General features: G+C 40.6%; 1 protein-coding gene across 2 annotated transcripts; it reads right to left on the bottom strand.

Annotated features, from left to right (window-relative positions):
* Positions 1-2,894: 2,894 nt before the first annotated feature.
* On the bottom strand, positions 2,895-18,781 carry gpr176 (G protein-coupled receptor 176). 2 transcript variants are annotated; one of them, XM_080881964.1, is made up of 3 exons: positions 17,909-18,781; positions 9,143-9,395; positions 2,895-5,091 (listed from the first exon to the last, which is right to left on the bottom strand). In XM_080881964.1, exons 1-3 carry the CDS (start codon positions 18,138-18,140, stop codon positions 3,852-3,854), a joined length of 1,725 nt encoding a protein of 574 aa, XP_080738090.1. In that variant the 5' UTR covers positions 18,141-18,781; the 3' UTR covers positions 2,895-3,851. The 2 variants fall into 2 exon arrangements, with proteins under 2 accessions (XP_080738090.1, XP_080738091.1); XM_080881965.1 differs by lacking the exon at positions 17,909-18,781 and adding an exon at positions 12,025-12,153.
* Positions 18,782-18,783: the final 2 nt, after the last annotated feature.

Here is an 18,783-nt window from a genome sequence, read left to right as displayed (position 1 = left end):
GCTTCTAATACATCTAGACATTGACCACCCCGTTAGTCACAATAACAAAATCCTTGACAACATGACTAAAGCTCAGCCACAGCAGCAGTAAACTGAAAATATTGGTATTTTCCTGCAAGTGCAAGGAGTCCTCTGTACATGGTGCCTTATGAGGGGATTTTCCAAAGAATACAAATGGAGCACAAATCTTGTTGCCTGAGGACACCAAAGGGAAAGCCAACATTTCAAAGCACACCTACATCATATTGATAGTGGTACAAAATATCCTCCATGTCTTCTTTTGATTGGATGGAAGCACTTTTTTCATGGCCCATTTGGGCCACATCAACCTACCACAACACCTGCAGCTTCTCTGCATGTGTCACTCATGTATGATTTTTTTTCAGTTTTCAAGTTCCTCTATGACATAAATTATTCCCATAACCTTATCAGTAAATTTTACACCAAGGTATTGCATCTGATTCAAAGACACAGAACACTTTTTTATGGTTTTTCTCAAAAGTGATGTTTGGTTTCCGTTCGTACTTCTTTAGCATTAACCACTGACAGATGATGAATCCAGCTGAGGCCATGAGAAACGAAAAACCTTCTGATGATTTCAGCCAGACAGTTCTATTTTTATGCTTCCTTTAAGTTGCGAGTTGTCTGCAATGGTAGTTAGCTGCGTCTCACACAAGAACGTGACCCAATTTTCTGTCAGAGATTAGGTTATCCTCCTCAGTGTCAATCACTGCCTTTGAAGCACTTTCAGTATCACACTCTCTTATGCCATTTTTATTTCCCAGCAATTACTTGAACAAACTGGGTTTCACTTTGATAGAAGTTTAAATTATTTTATGTTATTTTTTTAAGTAAGCAGAAATTACCTCTCTATGTATCGATACACAGTACTCAAACAGTAAATAGTCACTTTATAAATTTTTGTGCAGCTGTCCAATATCGTGCAAAGGTCTTGAGCCAGATGTTATCATAATTTTCTTAAATGGTCTTGTACAATAGTTCTCCAGGCTGCTTTTCACTTTCAGTCCAGTCCTGGGACCTGCTAATTTTCCAGAAAATTGACCAAGGAATGTTTCTTTTTCTGTGTTTGTTTTATTCTTTTGTCCACTTAACACTGAGTAAATGAGCTATTTTAAGTTTTATTTTTAGGCACTTAGTTACCAGAAACCAGCTGCAAATTAATAAGTTAATTAATTAATTAATTTCAATTAAATAAAAAGATATTTTTTCCTAATTCTTTGGGTGAACTTAACAGTATTTGATTAATAGTTTGGGGAGGTTTTGTACTAACAAGGTGAATCACAAAACGTTATTAGCCAAAAGTGTGGCATCTTTCAACTTGGTGTGTAGCATATCCTTAATAAAAGTAATGAAATTTAATAAGTGGAAAACAAAAGAAGAAGTTACAAGTGCCTAAGGTATCTGCAGTGGATTAATAGTATCTGAAAGTGATGCCCAGCAGGCAGCAAAGACCTGACACTGAACATGAGAGATTCATCTGCATTTCAGCTGATCCATCTACTGTTCACTGAAGCCTCAACAGAAGAAATGGTCTCAGTGGAAGGGTGGCTGTCAAGAAGTCAGGAAGGAAGAGATACGGGGAGAAAAAGTTGATATATACCAAATTTCACAAGAACTGCACAGTGACAACAGATCTTATGAAGTGGTGGATTTAAATTTTTCGGTACAAATCATTGTACACAGGAGGTCAAGAGGTACAACACTGAGTGTCTACAGCCATCTGTAATAAATGATGGAGGTGCTGTCATGGTTTAGGGCTGCATTTCAGTCAGTGGTGTTGAAGAATAAAAGGTGGTGCTGTAAAATATTGATTTTCAAGCTTGTTATATTTGTGCAAACTCTGTTTTTGCCTTACATACCATATTTCCATTTATGTTTGCAAATGTTTCAATAAATCACTGCACCCATTTCCCATTTTCTTAGCAAAATATAAAAAAGGGAGGGGCTGACTCAAGACTTACGCAGTGTACTCTACAAGTTACGAAATGCAGTGCACACATGGACTTGCCTCAAGGCACAGGGAAACTAACACTGATTTAACTCTGTAAGAGGTTTTCTGTGGGTTTTGATTTATAATTTAATATTTGACATGAATTTACATAACTCTGTTTTTCTTTTTGTCTTTCTTCTTCAGGGCCATGTTAGCCTAAGAGCTTAAACTAAAAATTCATTACTGGCACTGATCAAAAGCTTCAGAATGGCATCTTAACCAACCTGTGATGGTAAGACCTCCCCAAGGTCAAGAACTACTGTATTCGTTTAGGAAGCAGACTTTAAACCTTAGTGTGACTTCTCTTTTTACAGTTACAATATTTCTGTTGTCAAACCCTTGATCATTGCAAGAGAATCAGGTTAGGGTCTTTGAATAAGCCTTGAATCAATTTGGGTGGGAAATACAAGTCAATATTCTAGGAAACAATCAATAATCTTCTCCTTTTGGCAACACTGAATAACATTTTCTGCTCGGTTTATCCACTATATCTATTACAGCAACTACCACACACAGCCTGACCGCTCAAAAAGTCACTGCTGCATCCAGTGTATTTGAATAAAGCTATTACTCATCTCTCTCTTGCTTTTAAGTAGCACCGGTGGATATTATTTCAAGTCAAGCATGAGTGAACGATTCGCCTGATAACAGCATGGGTAGGATGCAGCATAGATTCAGCTCCTCTGTGGACATAACAAGGAATTGTGGGTAGCCCCGAAGGGAGTTACGGCTTGACAAATATTTGAAGTGTAGCCCAGCTCTGTTTACCTCAGCCAAAGGTGCACGTCAAAGCTTTTACTGATGAATTCTGCATCACAAAGGAGACAGAGCCAGAAGTGTCAATCAGAGATATTTAAAAGGAAACATGTTTTACAGAGCGTCAGATGATATAAAATGTGCACTTGGTATCTCTGCTCCTACTTATTATACAACATTTTAATTGAGCAACTGACTTTCAGGAAATCTGTGAGAAATCATTAAGATTGATGTAAGGTCGCTAAAAGATCCCCAGTGTGCATGAACCTGCAGATTTCAGTATATGTGATGCACTTCCAGAAACCAAGACTGAACACACAGTTGAACTCGGATTGTTTCACATTGTAAACATGTATTTGCATACTCTACGTCAGTGTTTTAATCTTATGAAAACCATCGACATCGAAAGTGAAAATCACGACAACATCTAAGACATTACTAGAAATGTTCAGAAAGTGGAATTTGACAAAAAACAAAGGCAGCAGACAATACCCAAAACATTTCTGTAAATCAAACATAGAAAAGAAAAGTCCCACAATGGGTTAAGTGAAAAGACCAACACTGAGATGTGTTCATATACACAGTGCAATCAGATTAGAACTATTTTTAAAAACTGTTTTGTTAGCAGGTCCATAATGGTTGCTTGATTATTTGCTGTGGAAATATATTATCCATTATCAGTGCATCCCTCAAGATAATTGGATTTGTACAGTGTTGTTTGACTACTGATGTCACCTCCAATAAAAAGAAAGATTTATGAAGGCATCTATTTTCCTTCATCATGGAGTCATTGTGGAAGTCCTTAATTATAAAACTGGACCTCTCGAAGAGCTGTGAAATTGGATGGAATGGACATATTTGTCAGACTAGAAATATTATATTGATATCAAATTGATTCACAAATGGAAATACAGTGCTTCAGGGAACCTGCTTTTCTGCAGTAAAATGTCGAACCTGAACTTCTACAAGAGCTACAACTGCAAATCAGAAGAAGGAACCAGAAGAAACCATGCAGACATCATTGTCTTCTCCCAAAGGAGTTCTGATTTTTCCAGTGTTGCAGATCAGAGGCCAACAGTACAGTTCATGGATCCACGGTGGGAATTGTGCTGACCTTGTTGTTCCTGCTGATCCTGCGTTCTGGCTTCTGCTTTGGCACTTTGGTCTGGATCAGCTCCTCAGGCGTGTTACCCAGCGGTGGCAGTAGCCTCTTCTTGCTATTCCTGGTCTCAGGTAACCACTGAGGTGGCAGCTCAAAAGGTCCAAAACCAAACTGTGGGGAGTCCTCTGCTTCTGTAGGTGTAGCAGGTGCCACTTGTGATGAAGAGGCATAAGCGCATGTATGGACTGGAGAGGCCCGGGGGGCTATAACTGAAGGAGGGACCTCCTTGGTGATAACCAGCCCTCCTCCTGTGCCCTGCAGAGAGTCCTTTTTATTAATCACTTCACCTCTGAGGCTTCCCATTCTTGACCCACCTTTCTGGTCATCTTTGGGCCCTGAGCCTTCTCCTGATCCTTGAGATGGGAGCTCCACATCATTCTCCCCATCCTCCTCCTCTTCTTCTTCAGATGGTCTGAAGATCTGCTGTTGGCCAATGTTAAACATCTCTAGAAGCTGGCTTCCAGATCGACCAGCAGTCTCCAGTCCTACTGGCTCCCCAATCACGCCATCTGCTCCTAAAGAAGCCAGACCTCCAGTGCTAACCACGTTACGGCGACTGTAACGTCTGTGAATCCTGGCCAGCAGGTCCAGACAGCTGTGACGCGCTGAGCGGTTAACAGTCAGAAACAAAAGTGGGTTGGTGAGCAAGGATACCTTAGGAAGCCAGAGGGCTGTGAGATACAGTGAGACAGGCAGCTCTTTAGCATCTGCCAAAATAGTGCGGTAAAATACTAAGGCCCCATAGGGCGCGCTGCAAGCTGAGAAAGCCAGTACCACAGCCAGAAGAGTTACATGAAGTTCGGCTTCCCTCTGGGACACGTATGGGATAGAGATGCTGTTCTGGGGAGTTCGCAGAGCTGCGATGATCACCTTCTTCTTCTGGCTGGCACTTAGTGCTCTGCGGATCAGAAGCATGAGAAGGAAGACCAGAGCCAGGGGGAGGATCACTGTGGTGATGTTGTAGATCAACACATACACCATGTGACTCAGCGAGCGGGCGGGGTCATTTGAGCAGGATGAGGTCACGTACACATCAGTCACATTGGTCACAGCAAACACGGGGAGGCTGACCACAGTTGCATGGACCCAGATATAGATGACCAGATCTCGAGATCTTGCGTCTGAGATTTTCCTCTCCAGTGGGTACAACACTGAGTAGTATCTACAGACAGAAAGACAAAGTAATTCAATGCTTAACAACATGTATTTGATATTTGATATTTGATAAACCCACTCAATGTCCATTATGCGTTTCCTACTTCACCTTCTAGAGGCTTATTCAGAGAAGGCTTTCTTGCCTTGCTGAATGGAAGAAGTAATGAGTAATCTGTTTTCGGGCTAAAATAGAAGCAAGAATCCACATATGAGGCTGTGAGGAAGACTTTATTCCACTTTACACAAGTGCCTTACATGTTTGAGGTTCCTCGTGTTAGAACATTTCTTACAAGCAATTTCTTTTGAGTTATTTGGAGCTAGCTTGCTGACAAAGCCAACTAGCGTTAGCTGCTAATTTAGCAGTCTCTCGTCCAAAAAGTTGTGACTTCTGGCTCAACAAAATAAATAAACCACTCACAACTCTAAGCACTTGTTACTAAGCTATACTTGTTACTTAGCTCTCCTATGTAATCTGTAATACAGTAGCTAACTGCCTTCTCAGCCTGATTGTAGAGGAGAGCATCTATTAGCAATAGGTACAGGGCTGATAACAGCTGATAATGGTTATTAAATGGTCTGATAACATTCAAATTGGGCGCTTTCCCCAGTGGAGAATTTTTTACATCCTAAAGCTTGCAGCAAATCAATAGAGGCATAGTTTTGGTGATGTTCACACTGTGAAAAAAAAGCTTTTTCCTAAGCCAGAGTGTCACCTGAGTCCAGGCGTACTGAAAATGCTCACAGAAATCCATCTTATGGTGATTTATGTGAAAATTATTTTAAAATAAACGTTAAAAATACTGACGTATGAGCTTGAAGGGGTTTTAGCAGAAAGGTAGTGCTGGTATAAAATTATTGAATCCATTATACAAGCTCCAAATAGACAAAAAGGTGAGAGGTGCAGTTTTCTGGGAGTTTTTTTATGTAGTTACTAAATTTATCCTGCAGCCTCTTCACATATTTATTGTATTACATAGGCTTATTATTTGTCACAGCCATTTTGAGGTATTTTTATAAACAGGAAAAACAGGAAATTCCACAGGAAATGGACAAAGCTCAGTTATCTAAAAATAAAGCCAATTGTGCCATTTTTAGTGGCCACTTTGGATACATTCAATCATGAACATTTAGCCCTTTTTAGATCAAAGAATTTTAATTTATCCATGGTATATTAACTTCTGCAGAGGTTAAAATTATATGGGTGATCTCTTGATAACTGCAGTGCAGATAATAGCATGCAGATTGCCTCACATCCTTTTGTTTTCCCTTACTCATAAGGAGAATAAACGAAATGAAAAAGTCATTACTACGATGTCCCTTGACTATCTTGTCTGTGCTGCAGTATGATTGTGTGTGTTCGTGTGTATGTACACTGCAGTCCCAACCTGTGTACAGAATATCTACAGCCTCGATTACCCTCCTGGAGAATAAATAATTCATTGGTTTGATATCATTCTGACTGTACCAGTTGCTATGGAGGCAACATAATCTCTATAGCAGTGAAACGAGGGCTGAGAAGAGGTTGCAACAATACAAAGTCTCCCTGCAATCACTATAAAGTTGGTAGAGGATATTCACGTACTACTGCAGTCATCCATATTATCCCTGGTATATTTTAATATTATATATTAATAAAAATGTGGCTTCTGTGCACTTTTATGCTCCATTTTGAACATGTCTATTCATGATATTTGCTATTTTTTTCTGCATTACATACAGAAGCTGTGTTATCTTAAGCTGCAACATGCAAAGAGATAAAAACATGATTCGATAAATATCATATAATAATAAGTCATGTATACGATTCTGAAAAAGGAACTCTTTTAGGTTTTCTCAATACTTGTATAAGTATATTTTTTATATTTCGTATAAGTCTGTGCATCTGTACTTGGGCTGCCCACTGTTTTCTATGCCAATTTTCTATTTTCTTACTGGACTTTTTTTTAAGCAAAAACAACACTGGTGTGGAGAAAATGCAAACATTAGAGCCACTGAATAACTACAGTCATTTTTACACATGAGTTCTGTACAATGTTGAGAGACTCAGCTGGGAACAATCTGTGAGAAAGGTCAACTATGGACAAAGTGGACAACAGGAAATAGTCACAGTTTTAGGAAATATTATACACATAACCAGCACCCACTTGCAATAATTAATGAAAGCAAAAGGTTAATTAAAGGGTATAGCATAAGAAAATGAAATTAAACTAGTTAAACAATATGCTTCAAACACTTCAGCTGAGATAAAGTGGGGAAATAATTAAAATTATCACCTGTTGATTTTATAGGTTTGCTCATTTACAAAAATGCAGAAAAGTAAATTACATAAAGGTTCAAAATTGATTTGCATATCAGTGAGTGAAATAAGTACTTCATCCCCTACGAGCAAGTCAGAGTCTGTGTGCTAATGTGGCAGACAGATTGTGTTCAATTATTCAAACAATGACAAATACTCCTGATCTCAATTTATGTGTACAAACCACACCTGTCCAGAGAATCAATTTCTTCTACTCCAACCTCTCTACCACCACGGGAAACACTAACGAGCTGTCAAAGGACATCAGGGACACAATTGCAGTCCTGCACAAGACTGGAATGGGCAAGAAGCTTTATGAGAAGGTGAGAACTGTTGGTATGATTATTTGGAACTAGAAGAAATATAATGACCATCAATCATCCCCTATCTGGAGCCAAATCATGCCTCATGGGGTGAGCTACACAGGACGAGCATGTTAATGATCTCAAGGCATTTTGGACCAAGAACATCATTGGTAACACACTACGCTGTAATGTAAAGGATTCAGAGAAGGCTTGGAAGAAAGTCCTGGGGTCAGGTGAAACCAAAATCGAGCTCTTTGGCATCAGCTCGAGCCGCCGTGTTGGGATGCGGAGAAATGCTGAGGATGCCCCAAACCACCCTATCATCCCCACAGTGAAGAACGGAGGTGCTAAGGGTACAAGATGACTTCACTGCATCGAGGACACTGCCAATGGACAGGGCTATGTACAGTCATTTTGAATGAGAATTTTCTTCCCTCAGCCAGAACACTGAAGATGAGCTGTGAATGGGTCTTCTAGCGTGATAATTACAAACATTAACCCCAGGTTAACAAAGGAGTGGCTAAAGAAGAAGCACATTAAGGTCATAGAGAGTCCTAACCAGTTTCCAGACTTCAGTCCTGTAGAAAAATCTGTGGAGAGCGCTGAAGCTTTGAGTTGTCAAGCGACAGCCAAGAAACCTAAAGGAGTTGGAGAGTTTCTGTAAAAAGGAGTGGGCCAAAATCCCCTCTGAGATGAGGGTCAACCTGGTGACCAACTACCAGAAGTGTCTTACCACTGTGCTTGGCAAAAAGTGTTTCTCCACCAAGTACTAAGGCGCGTTTTGCTAGAGGATGAAATACTTATTTCACTCAGTGACATGAAAATCAATTTGTAATCTTTGTGTAATGTTTTTTTCTGGATTTTTGATTGGTAGTTTTTCTTTTCTCCATTAAAAAGAAACTACCATAAAATGAGACTATTCATTTAGTTGTAAGTGAGCAAACTTACAAATTCAGCAAATTCAAAGTGGTACTGGGAGGCCTGGGACACACGCTCCACCAATCACAACCCTGCACCTCCTCTTAACAGGGTGTTAAAAGAAGGTGTAGAGATGTTTTTCTGCTTTAAAAAAATCTTTCAGAGTTGGATTTCCAGGTGTTTAAAGAAAGAGAATTAGCCGAGTTGACTATGCTAAGCAACATATTGACAAACTGATCAGAGAGCTGATATAAAGGACCCACTTTTTTTGCCCCAAGCGGTCCATCCAGATACAGAGAGGTGAGTAGGAGGTGCATGTTAGTGTCTTTCAAAAGCATCATTTAAACACAGTGATTCTGGCTACAAACCTGAAGTGAGAAAAAATAAACACATCACTCATTTTACTGAAAGGATAGAGTGCTCTTTGGGTTTTGTAATTTCACGCACAATCCACACTTGATGACTGAAAACAAATGATGCTCCCCCTATCTACTTTAATTCTGTGTATACACTGAAAAGTATCATGTTTTTGCATTTACCTGTCCAATGCGATGGCGCTGAAGCTGAGAACGGTGACAGAGCAGAAGAGTTTGTGGAGGAACTTGAGAGCTTTGCAGAGCACCAGCGTGTGAAGCCACAAGCAGCACCGAGGATTGGCTCCGAGTGCCACATCAAAGGGGATGCACACCAGGCCGGCACAGATACCAGACCATGCCAGGTTCTTGATGAATCGATTGGTCACTGTTTTAAAGACGTTTGTGCAGCAGGTGCACCACAACACAGTGGCATTACCTGTCGAGAGAAAGAAAGATGTTTAAAGATTTAGAATAAAATGAGATTAAGTTTGCCTACTAACCTGCACCCCTCAGTAGAAGCTACAATTATCGACTCCTATAAGTCTGCATCTCTGCCAACCAGTCAAGTTTTGTTTATACGCACTCATTGTAATAAATGTAATGAAGATTTTATTCATTTAAAGGTTAGCTCCAAGGTTTGGTGTCACCAATCCTGCATCCAACCAAATGTGAAATATGGTCACAACTTGGTTTTCTGATCTTGAGTTAAAGTGTAGAATTATGGTCATATTATCAGTTCACATACAAAAACTTGAATTCTACAGTCTGTGTTGTCATAAGTCTAACTCAGTTTAAATAAAGGTTGGAAACCTGAACGCTGGTACAAGCAGCCCTTTCCTTTTGTTGTGCTGGTATGAGTTTTTACCAGGCACACCATAGATCTCAAAGAAAAGACCTGGTTAGCTTGAAGACTAAATTGCCCATTGACAGGAAGGAAGGCTTACTTATCTTACTGATCTGCTATAGCACAGATTAATGATTTCTCAGCTGCTTATTCCTGACGTCCATCCAAGACAAACACTGCGACTGAACAATGTAAGGAATGCAAGTACTTCTCGGACTGAGATTTAAGCCAACTGACAGATGTACGAAAGGAAAGAAAATGTGTCACTTTCAATCTGCCCGTTTTACACTTGCCATCAATGAACTCATCTGTGAACTGGAAGTCTTTACACATTAGATTGGAAGCTGCCTCACAGCAGGACGAGGAATCCGCTACCAAGAATACTGCTTCAAATCAAAATCAAACTCTTTATGAATTTGTCCAAAAAAAAAATGGGGGGGAAAGTTCAATTTGAATGTTATTATTTGCATCTGGACACCCCTTTTTACCCCCATTTTACTGCAAAAAGGCTTCCCCTGTGACAGTTCAAGGAGTTTCAGCCCCCAGACTTGCTCTTTCTTTTCTTTTCTTTTCTTTTTATTTTTGGGGGATTTCTTGAAAAAATTATGAAAATTGTTTAAAGGTAAGCGCCTTCTTGTAAAGACTTGATGGCAGAGCACAGGACAAAATTAGTGATGCAGGTGCCGCTAAAGCATAAAATAAAAAATAGCCAAATGAAATAAATCTATATCAGCAATAACAAATTCGTGCTGTATGTCACTTGTAGCAGGTTCAAAGAGGGATAAAAAGAAAAAAACAAAAAAAAAAACAGTTGGTCCACCCTCATAAGACATCCTCCCAATCATTTACATCTAATAGCCTGCAAGCTGGAACTTACTAAAAAGAAACTGCAACTGCAACCAAATCAAAAAGGACAACAGGAGACATTTTTATGTTTCTATTTCTCTCTGCATAATTTGGAGTGACAAAGTGGTAACGATTGGTAATTAAGTTTCAAAAGGTGAACTTTTTCCTTCTTGCACTGCATTAACTCATGTCAGGTCACACGGGACCCTGTGTGATTTCAGCTCCTTCAAAAGTAATTACCCACAGAGTGTTAGCTGCACTCTGGCTGAGAGCAAGATGTTCTGCAGTGAAGGAAACTGTTTCACGTTTTTCCTGAGACCTGTGCTTTAAAATAAAAGGTCTCAGTTTGTCAGAAGAAAAACGCATTCATCGTCAGGTGGATGGGGGAATAGAAAAGTAACCATAGTTTATAAAACTAAATGAAAGAGAGAAAAAAGACCTTTTCTATGAAAGCAAGGTCGTATATAACAACCACTTATCCCTGATTTCTGTTGTTATGTACCTCAGGAGGTTTCAAATGGAGGCGGAAGAAGCTGTTTTCAACAGGACATGGTGTGCTTTAACTATGCAGAACTCGATTAACATGCTGTGATACAGAATAGCACATAGGCGTGGTATTTCGGGGAAACCCTGGTAAAAGTACATTCTGCTAGGCTGACTAATGTGGAATAATTAAATCAGCACAAATATTAATTATTTCAAATGCAAACTCATGACGGGGGACATGGACCCGTACAAAGCCGCGTCATATAACGTGCGGAGGGCGGTGAAAGAGGCGAAGCAGCGCTACGGGAGGAAACTAGAGTCACAACTCCAACAGAGTGACTCTAGGAGCCTGTGGCGGGGACTAAGGACAATAACGGACTATAAAACACCAACAACCGGTATGACGAACGCGGCCGTGACTTTGGCAGACGAGCTGAACACTTTCTATGCTCGCTTCGAGGCTGCAGCTAAGGTCTCCAACAATGCTAGTGTTAGCGGCGCTAACGGCTGCAGACAGGAAGATACTGCCAGCACCGGAAACGTGCTCGTCATCTCCGAGCATGAAGTGAGGAGAGCCTTCAAGAGAGTAAACACCAGGAAAGCAGCAGGACCAGACGGCATCCCAGGTCGTATCCTAAGAGACTGCGCATACCAGCTAGCTCCTGTGTTCACTGAGATATTCAACATCTCTTTATCTCAGTCGGTGATCCCCACATGCTTCAAAGAGTCCATCATTGTTCCTGTCCCGAAGAAACCCCACCCTGCTTCTCTCAATGACTATCGCCCTGTAGCCCTCACCTCAGTAGTGATGAAGTGCTTTGAACGCCTGGTCAGAGACTTCATCATTTCTTCACTACCAGACACACTGGACCCACTACAGTTCGCTTACCGTCCAAATCGTTCCACAGACGATGCCATCTCTCATCTCCTCCACACATCACTCACTCACTTGGACACTAGAAGGGGGAATTATGTTAAAATGCTCTTCATAGACTACAGCTCTGCATTTAATACCATAATTCCCTCCACACTCACCACCAAGCTGGAGCATCTGGGACTCAGCTCATCTATGTGTCAGTGGATCTCCAACTTCCTAACTGGCAGACCACAGGCAGTAAGGATGGGCGGACATGTCTCAGCCTCCACCACTCTCAGCACTGGAGCCCCCCAGGGGTGTGTTCTGAGCCCCCTGCTGTACTCTTTGTACACATATGACTGTGTGGCCACTACCAGCTCCACCACCATCATCAAGTTTGCTGACGACACCGTCGTGGTGGGCCTGATCTCTGATAACAACAAGACGGCCTACGTGAAGGAGATTAGGAATCTGGAGAACTGGTGCCAGAGGAACAACCTCCTTCTAAACGTCAGTAAGACAAAGGAGCTGATAGTGGACTTCAGCACTAAGCAGGAGAGGAACTACCAGACCCCCGTCATCAACGAGTGCCCAGTGGAGAGAGTGGACAGCTTCAAATACCTCGGAGTTCACATCACGCAGGACCTGTCATGGTCCTGTCACATCAACACCGTGGTGAAAAAGGCCCGACAGCGTCTCTACCACCTCAGACGCTTGAGAGACTTCCAACTGCCCTCCAAGGTGCTCAGGAACTTTTACTCGTGCACCATAGAGAGCATCCTGGCGGGAAACATCTTAACCTGGTTCGGGAACAGCACCATGCAGGACAGACGAGCTCTACAGAGGGTTGTGCGGTCAGCTGAGCGCACCATCCGCTCCGAGCTCCCTGACCTGCACTCAATCTACAGCAGGCGGTGCTGGACCAAGGCCAGGAAGATCGTGAAGGACCTCAGCCATCCCAACAACAGACTGTTCTCTCTGTTGAGGTCAGGAAAGCGATTCCGCTCCCTGAAGACCAACACAGAGAGACTGAGGAGGAGCTTCTTCCCGCAGGCGATACGGTCTCTCAATCACACCACCACACAGTACTGACCCACACATATAGTTCTTACACACACACTGGACTTTCTGGACTTTGGTTTTGCACAACACTGGTCACTATATTCTTCATTTCCAGTTAATACTTGTACAGCTGCTGTTATTGTGTATATATTTATTTATATTTAGATTTCTTCATACATTCTTATATAGTTCTATATTGTGTATTGTGTATTTTGTTGTACAGTTATTTTATTTTCAACTTTAATTTATATATTTATCTTTATCTTATTCTTCCCAGTTAAATTTACCCTTCATTCTAATTTGTGTTGTACAGTTATTTCATTTTTAACCTTAATTTATATTTTATTCCTTCCTAGTTAAATTTACCCTTTTTAATTTTTCATATTTATTTCCTATCTTATTCATAGCCTTTCCTTTTTTGTTTTCTTTAGGTCACGAGCAGTTGTCCAAGCATTTCACTACATATCGTACTGTGTATGACTGTGTACGTGACAAATAAAATTTGAATTTGAATTTGAAACTACATAAAAAGAATGTTTATTACAAATGTCTGTTCATACGGTATGTTGACATTTTATCTTGCTACCTTTGGTCTCTAATGTGAGGCAATTAATACCCAGTCTTTCAAAAAAAAAAAAAAAGAAAGGAAGAAAGTGTGATACTACATTTATAAGGCGATAAAACTATTACTTAAGATATTTTTGTCCAGATCATTTCCAGAGTCATGCTACCATGTGATGTTCAAAGCAGATTTCAATAATCAAAATACAAGAGTTGATTTTTATCTTATAGATTTCAGACAGAAAATAAAAACCAAATTTAATCTCTGTTAAATACTCATAGAAACTGGTAGCTGCCAAAGATTAAAAAAAAACCTGCTGTGACAAAAAACAAAAATCGTTTTATTTTTTGTTTTTTCAGGACTTGTATTGTCTGGAAAAACAACATCACCTTGTACTTTTGAGCCCAGAATGCTCGCTGGGCATTTGAGGAACACCTTGGTAACCATAGTCAGAGCAGCCAATAGCGAGAGAGCGCAAACAGTACGGATGATTATTTTGCCCGCTTAACAAATGGCACCCTAACTAGTGGTAGCAGCAACGTGGTCTGCTTCAATTTGAGCTGGATCATTTTCCTATTGATGTCTAACATGTGCTGTTCGACATACTAAGTATACTTAACAGTTTTTTACTTACATCCTGGTGATTTATAATTAACCTAGTTTTAGTGACAGGCTCATTTAGGTGCAGTAACCGCAGAGCTAGTCAGCCACATAATTCCCCACAGACCTTAATACAACTGTTGGCAAAGTCAGCCAGTGCCATGCACACTGTGACACATTAATGAGATTTGCAGTAAAACTCAAATCTTTGCCTTATCAGTGAAACTGCATAATTATGGCAGCAAATGTTATACATTAAAAAAAATCTAAATTTTGAGGAATGTATTCTCCCTTTCTAGGAGAGTTAGATGAGAAAACTGGAATGGCTCGCACATCTGTGCATTGAGGGGGGGGGGGCATTTCCTGCTGATGCCTCTCTCTTTACTTCAGTTTAGTTTATATTTTAGGAAGAGTTACAGCTTTCTAATGGGGCCTATCTACGTCTGTTTCTGCAATGAAATGACTGCATCAAACTAGTTTCCTCTTTATTTATGGTGTAAACAAACAAGATTTCCTAACTGGTCAACTTTGGAGGTATTAGGCATGTTTGGCATGTTTTAGCACTTTCCCCTCCTACCAGGGTTTAAGCGGTTATCCTTAAAGGTATGAGACAGAAATGCCCTCCTGATCCAAATCTGAAAACAGAACAAGTGTTACAGAAACATTTCTGAAACGTGACAAAATCAGAATGAGACTACAGTCACATTTGAGAAGATTGTGTCTCTACACAACTTAAAGATGATAATGTAGAGCGTTACAAATGCAGTGGTTAAGTGGTGTAAAAATAACTCCCCAACTTCTAACGCCTTTCAGCACACCCACCAACAAGTGCCCATGATTCTCTGGCAAGCTACACACTTCCTATCTGGACACACGTGTATCCAGGTGGGAACATTGAGGAATTAAATGGGATATTTAACACCTGCCAAAGTACTCAGCAAAGTACTTTTGCTGAAACCACTATATGGCTATATGTCAGTCAACTCCCAAAACAGCATTTTACAGCACACTGTGGCTTTTCAGACCCGTTAATCAGCAAACCAGCTTGATGTTAAGCCAAGGATCCCTACATTTCAAAACATAAAGCAAAAGATGAAGGGGAGGGAACCTTAAAAGAAGCAGAGGAATTTCTATCGTTAATTACTTGTGCTGGAAAACAAACCTTCAAATTTAGATAGCAGGGTTTTTTTCCCACTAGAGAGACTGTTCGTTGGCCTAATTTGTGATAGAAAAACCCTTCTTACATATCCATTTCCATGGGTTCAAATGCTCCACATTCATGCATTATAGCTGAATGTCATTCAAAGCTTCACAGCAGATCCTACAGTTATAATTTATTAGTCTTATTAGTGTTGTTTTGTTGCACACATCTACAATGTGTGTTAAAAAAAATCTTTTAAATTTAAAAAAAAAATGTCATTCTTCTCGAGTTTGAGTATTTCAGACCAGAAGGTGGATGATTCAGCGAGTTAATACCGATACAAAGTGCACAAACTAAGTGAAAACAATCTGCATCACTGAGAATTTAATGTGCTCTGGATGTTACCACATTGAGGCTTTTCAACAAATTTGCAGTTTGTGCAACATTTAATTTCCTTCACCTTCGCACATCTCTGTGTGCCATAAGAGAAGAAGTCATAAGCAGATACAGAAGGCAGTTACTTTTATCTTTTCCATGTCAAATGCCTCAGGTAATAAACATGAATCCTTCAACGATTTGTATTGATGTGCACAAGTTGTTAATGACACAGATGCCTCCAAAACAGACATCTCCCCATAAAAATTGCATGTTTTTTTTTCCCTTTCAGCCAGTGATGCAGGTTTTCTTTTGGGCACTAAAACCCCCATAGAGACAACAAAGTGCCTACATAATGGAACCAGCATATCCTGCTCATCTATGATAATAAGTGATGTCTGAATATAAATATGATGCAGCTAGGCTTTTATCATACAATCAAAGCCTTTTTTGAAATCATTAAAAGTAGCTTGAGAATTGACCACAGACACTTTTTTAGGGGACTCAACTTCAAAAGACAGCCCCGTGGAACCATCATCATTTTAACACTCATCATTTTATGCTGCAGGTAATATAATGCATGTATTTAAAGGTGCCCACTGATGAAGTGTTCAGTTTCTGACTGGTCCTGAAATTGATTCAGATATCTGATGCTAATTATCTTTATTTTTTCCAGTAATAATTATTACTGTGATTATTGTGATTATTTCATTAGCAAAGGGGAACCCATTACTGTTATGGCACACACAGTCTGTTTGTATTTTATCACTCATTGTCTTATAGCTGTCATTAATATGTCTCCAAGAATCTTAGTGACCACACAAAGGTGCCCTGTTGTATTGACGTTAGAGAATTTATGCTATTCACCTTCCTGGAAGTGGGTTTGGTTCATTGGTGTATGTATTCCCTGCGACACGTAGAGCATGCAGAGAGAAACAAAAAGGCATTTTGAGCCATGCTGGCAGAGGGCAATTTTTACAGCTAGTCAGGGCACGCTTCTCTGACTCTGCGCATTGCACTGAGCAGCAGGAGGTGGCACTGGATCAAAGCAAGTCATTTGGACGTGTTTTTTTTGTCCGTTTTGTATCAGTTGCACAATATTTCATCATGGTGAGCTGTGCTCCTGCTTCTCACTGAGCCCATATGTTTCCATACAACACTAAGGCTGTGTGTGTTTCTGTAGCAGGGCAGAGAGGGCAACACAAAAACATTTGTGACAAATAACACATTTATTTGTAGCAATCATTAGAAGCGGGTTAATTATGCTTCTGGCGATCTATATGATGGAGACGGGATGTCAAAGCCAGGAGTGTGCAAGAGCAGTAGATCATTCTACACAGCTCCTTCCACACTTATACCACCATCATCATCACTGATGTCTAGTCAACACATATTCAACTCTAAGGAAGTTTAAAACATGTAAGTTACTGCTACTATTTATCAGTTTTCTGGTGGAAAAAAACAATAAAAATCTTCTTTGCTGACTTAAATATACAGCAAATTTTGCCAAAGTATTTCTGCTTATTTTAAATGGAATGCATCCACGTCAAACCAGAAAATCAGGAGTTATGTGTGTGACTGGTTTAGTGTTATTTGAATGGTTTTAGCACCTTGATCAAACTTATACATGACTGCAGGGGGCTGAGAGGTAAGCAGAGTAAGCAGGTGACATGGGCTGTGGGTTGTTTACATTTGGCAGCTGCTGGTGGTTTTAACGGGATATTAGATTAAAAATAATAATAATGTACCCTTGTAGCAGTTTTGTTTGTTTCTAATAAACTGGCCTACGCACTCATTTCTGTCATGCTTTTCTTATCCTTTACTTTTTAGTCGTCGTTTGACTTTTCTTTTAGTCGAAGATACTAGTTTACTATACTGACCAGAAGATGATTGATTGGCTGACTGATAAACGCTGGAAAAAGTCTCAGATATTTCAAATACATTCTACTGGGACACAGGTTGTCCGCACAGGAAGATCCCCTACACAAATCTTAGAGTCTCACTGTTTTCAATTGTATTTGAAAAGCAGTGCCCTGTAGTTCAAAAACTGTGCAGCTGTTTAATCTAAATTTAGCAGAAATGAATAAGTAAATACATAAACGAGGCTGGGTTTTTAATATGTTTATGATTCCCTACTGAGTTTGCATTGAATGTGTGGGAGTACTGAGCGGACTTACCGATCAGCGAACCTAGGAGGATGAAAACCTGAACGGTGGTGGTGAAGTCCCGGTAGGCTTGCTCTCGCACGAGTCGCTGCCGCTCGTCCAGCCCGGTGCCCTCGGCAGGCGGGCTGCTGTCCCACCGGGTCGATGGGCTCGAGGCGTTCAGTAGATCCAGCCAGAGGTGGGCTGCTGTGAAATTGACTGCACCGTCCCCCACCATCGCTGCCCGGCTCCCTGCACTATCCATGTCGATTCACGCCGAGATCCTAAATATGCCTTTCTGTTGTTGATGTTTGTTTGTTTGTTTGTTTTTCAAGAAAGCTCACAAAGAGTCAACAGCCAAGAGTAAAGGGGCATTTCTGACCTGCTTTTTTTTTATAGTAAAAAGGGGGATAATCGACATATCACATCTTATGTTGCACGGGAGATCTCCATGAAGATTTAACGCGGACACAGGCAGGAAATGCGTTCCTCTGCCAGCAATGAGATGGTCTTTTGTCAGTAATTATGTCTGATAAATTGGGGAGGAAAATACATGTTAAAATAATCCCAGTCTGTATCAAAGCACGGGGAGATGGAAAGCCTACGCTGTATGCCCCATATTTCCCCAGTAATGCGGATGCACGGCAGAAATCGGTCACTGAAATCCGTGCGCAGTGTGGCTGGATGGATGCTGGACTATCTGACGCCCAGTGCACCTAAAACCACACCGGTTTGCGAAGTGTCCATTCCGGGAACGACGCCTGCAGCACCGAGAACACAGCACCATCACCCCTCGCCGTCCAGAAAAAAATAAATAAATAAAAATATGTGTGGCTGACAGACTGTTACTCCTGCTGCCGCTGCCAATCGCACTGTCAGAGGCCGTTTATTGGTAGACTGGATGGTGC

The sequence above is a fragment of the Rhamphochromis sp. 'chilingali' genome, assembly GCF_963969265.1.
Source record: "Rhamphochromis sp. 'chilingali' genome assembly, chromosome: 5".
NCBI classification, from domain to species: Eukaryota; Metazoa; Chordata; class Actinopteri; order Cichliformes; family Cichlidae; genus Rhamphochromis; species Rhamphochromis sp. 'chilingali'.
This window is presented reverse-complemented; position numbering and strand designations above follow the sequence as displayed.

Excerpts from the sequence above, each read along its gene's own strand:
- gpr176 (XM_080881964.1), bottom strand. The coding sequence starts at position 18,140 with ATGGATAGTGCAGGGAGCCGGGCAGCGATGGTGGGGGACGGTGCAGTC. Across the intron at positions 9,396-17,908 it reads CCTCCTAGGTTCGCTGATCG|GTAATGCCACTGTGTTGTGG; the intron begins GTAAGTCCGCTC and ends TTCTCTCGACAG. Across the intron at positions 5,092-9,142 it reads AGCGCCATCGCATTGGACAG|ATACTACTCAGTGTTGTACC; the intron begins GTAAATGCAAAA and ends TTCTGTCTGTAG.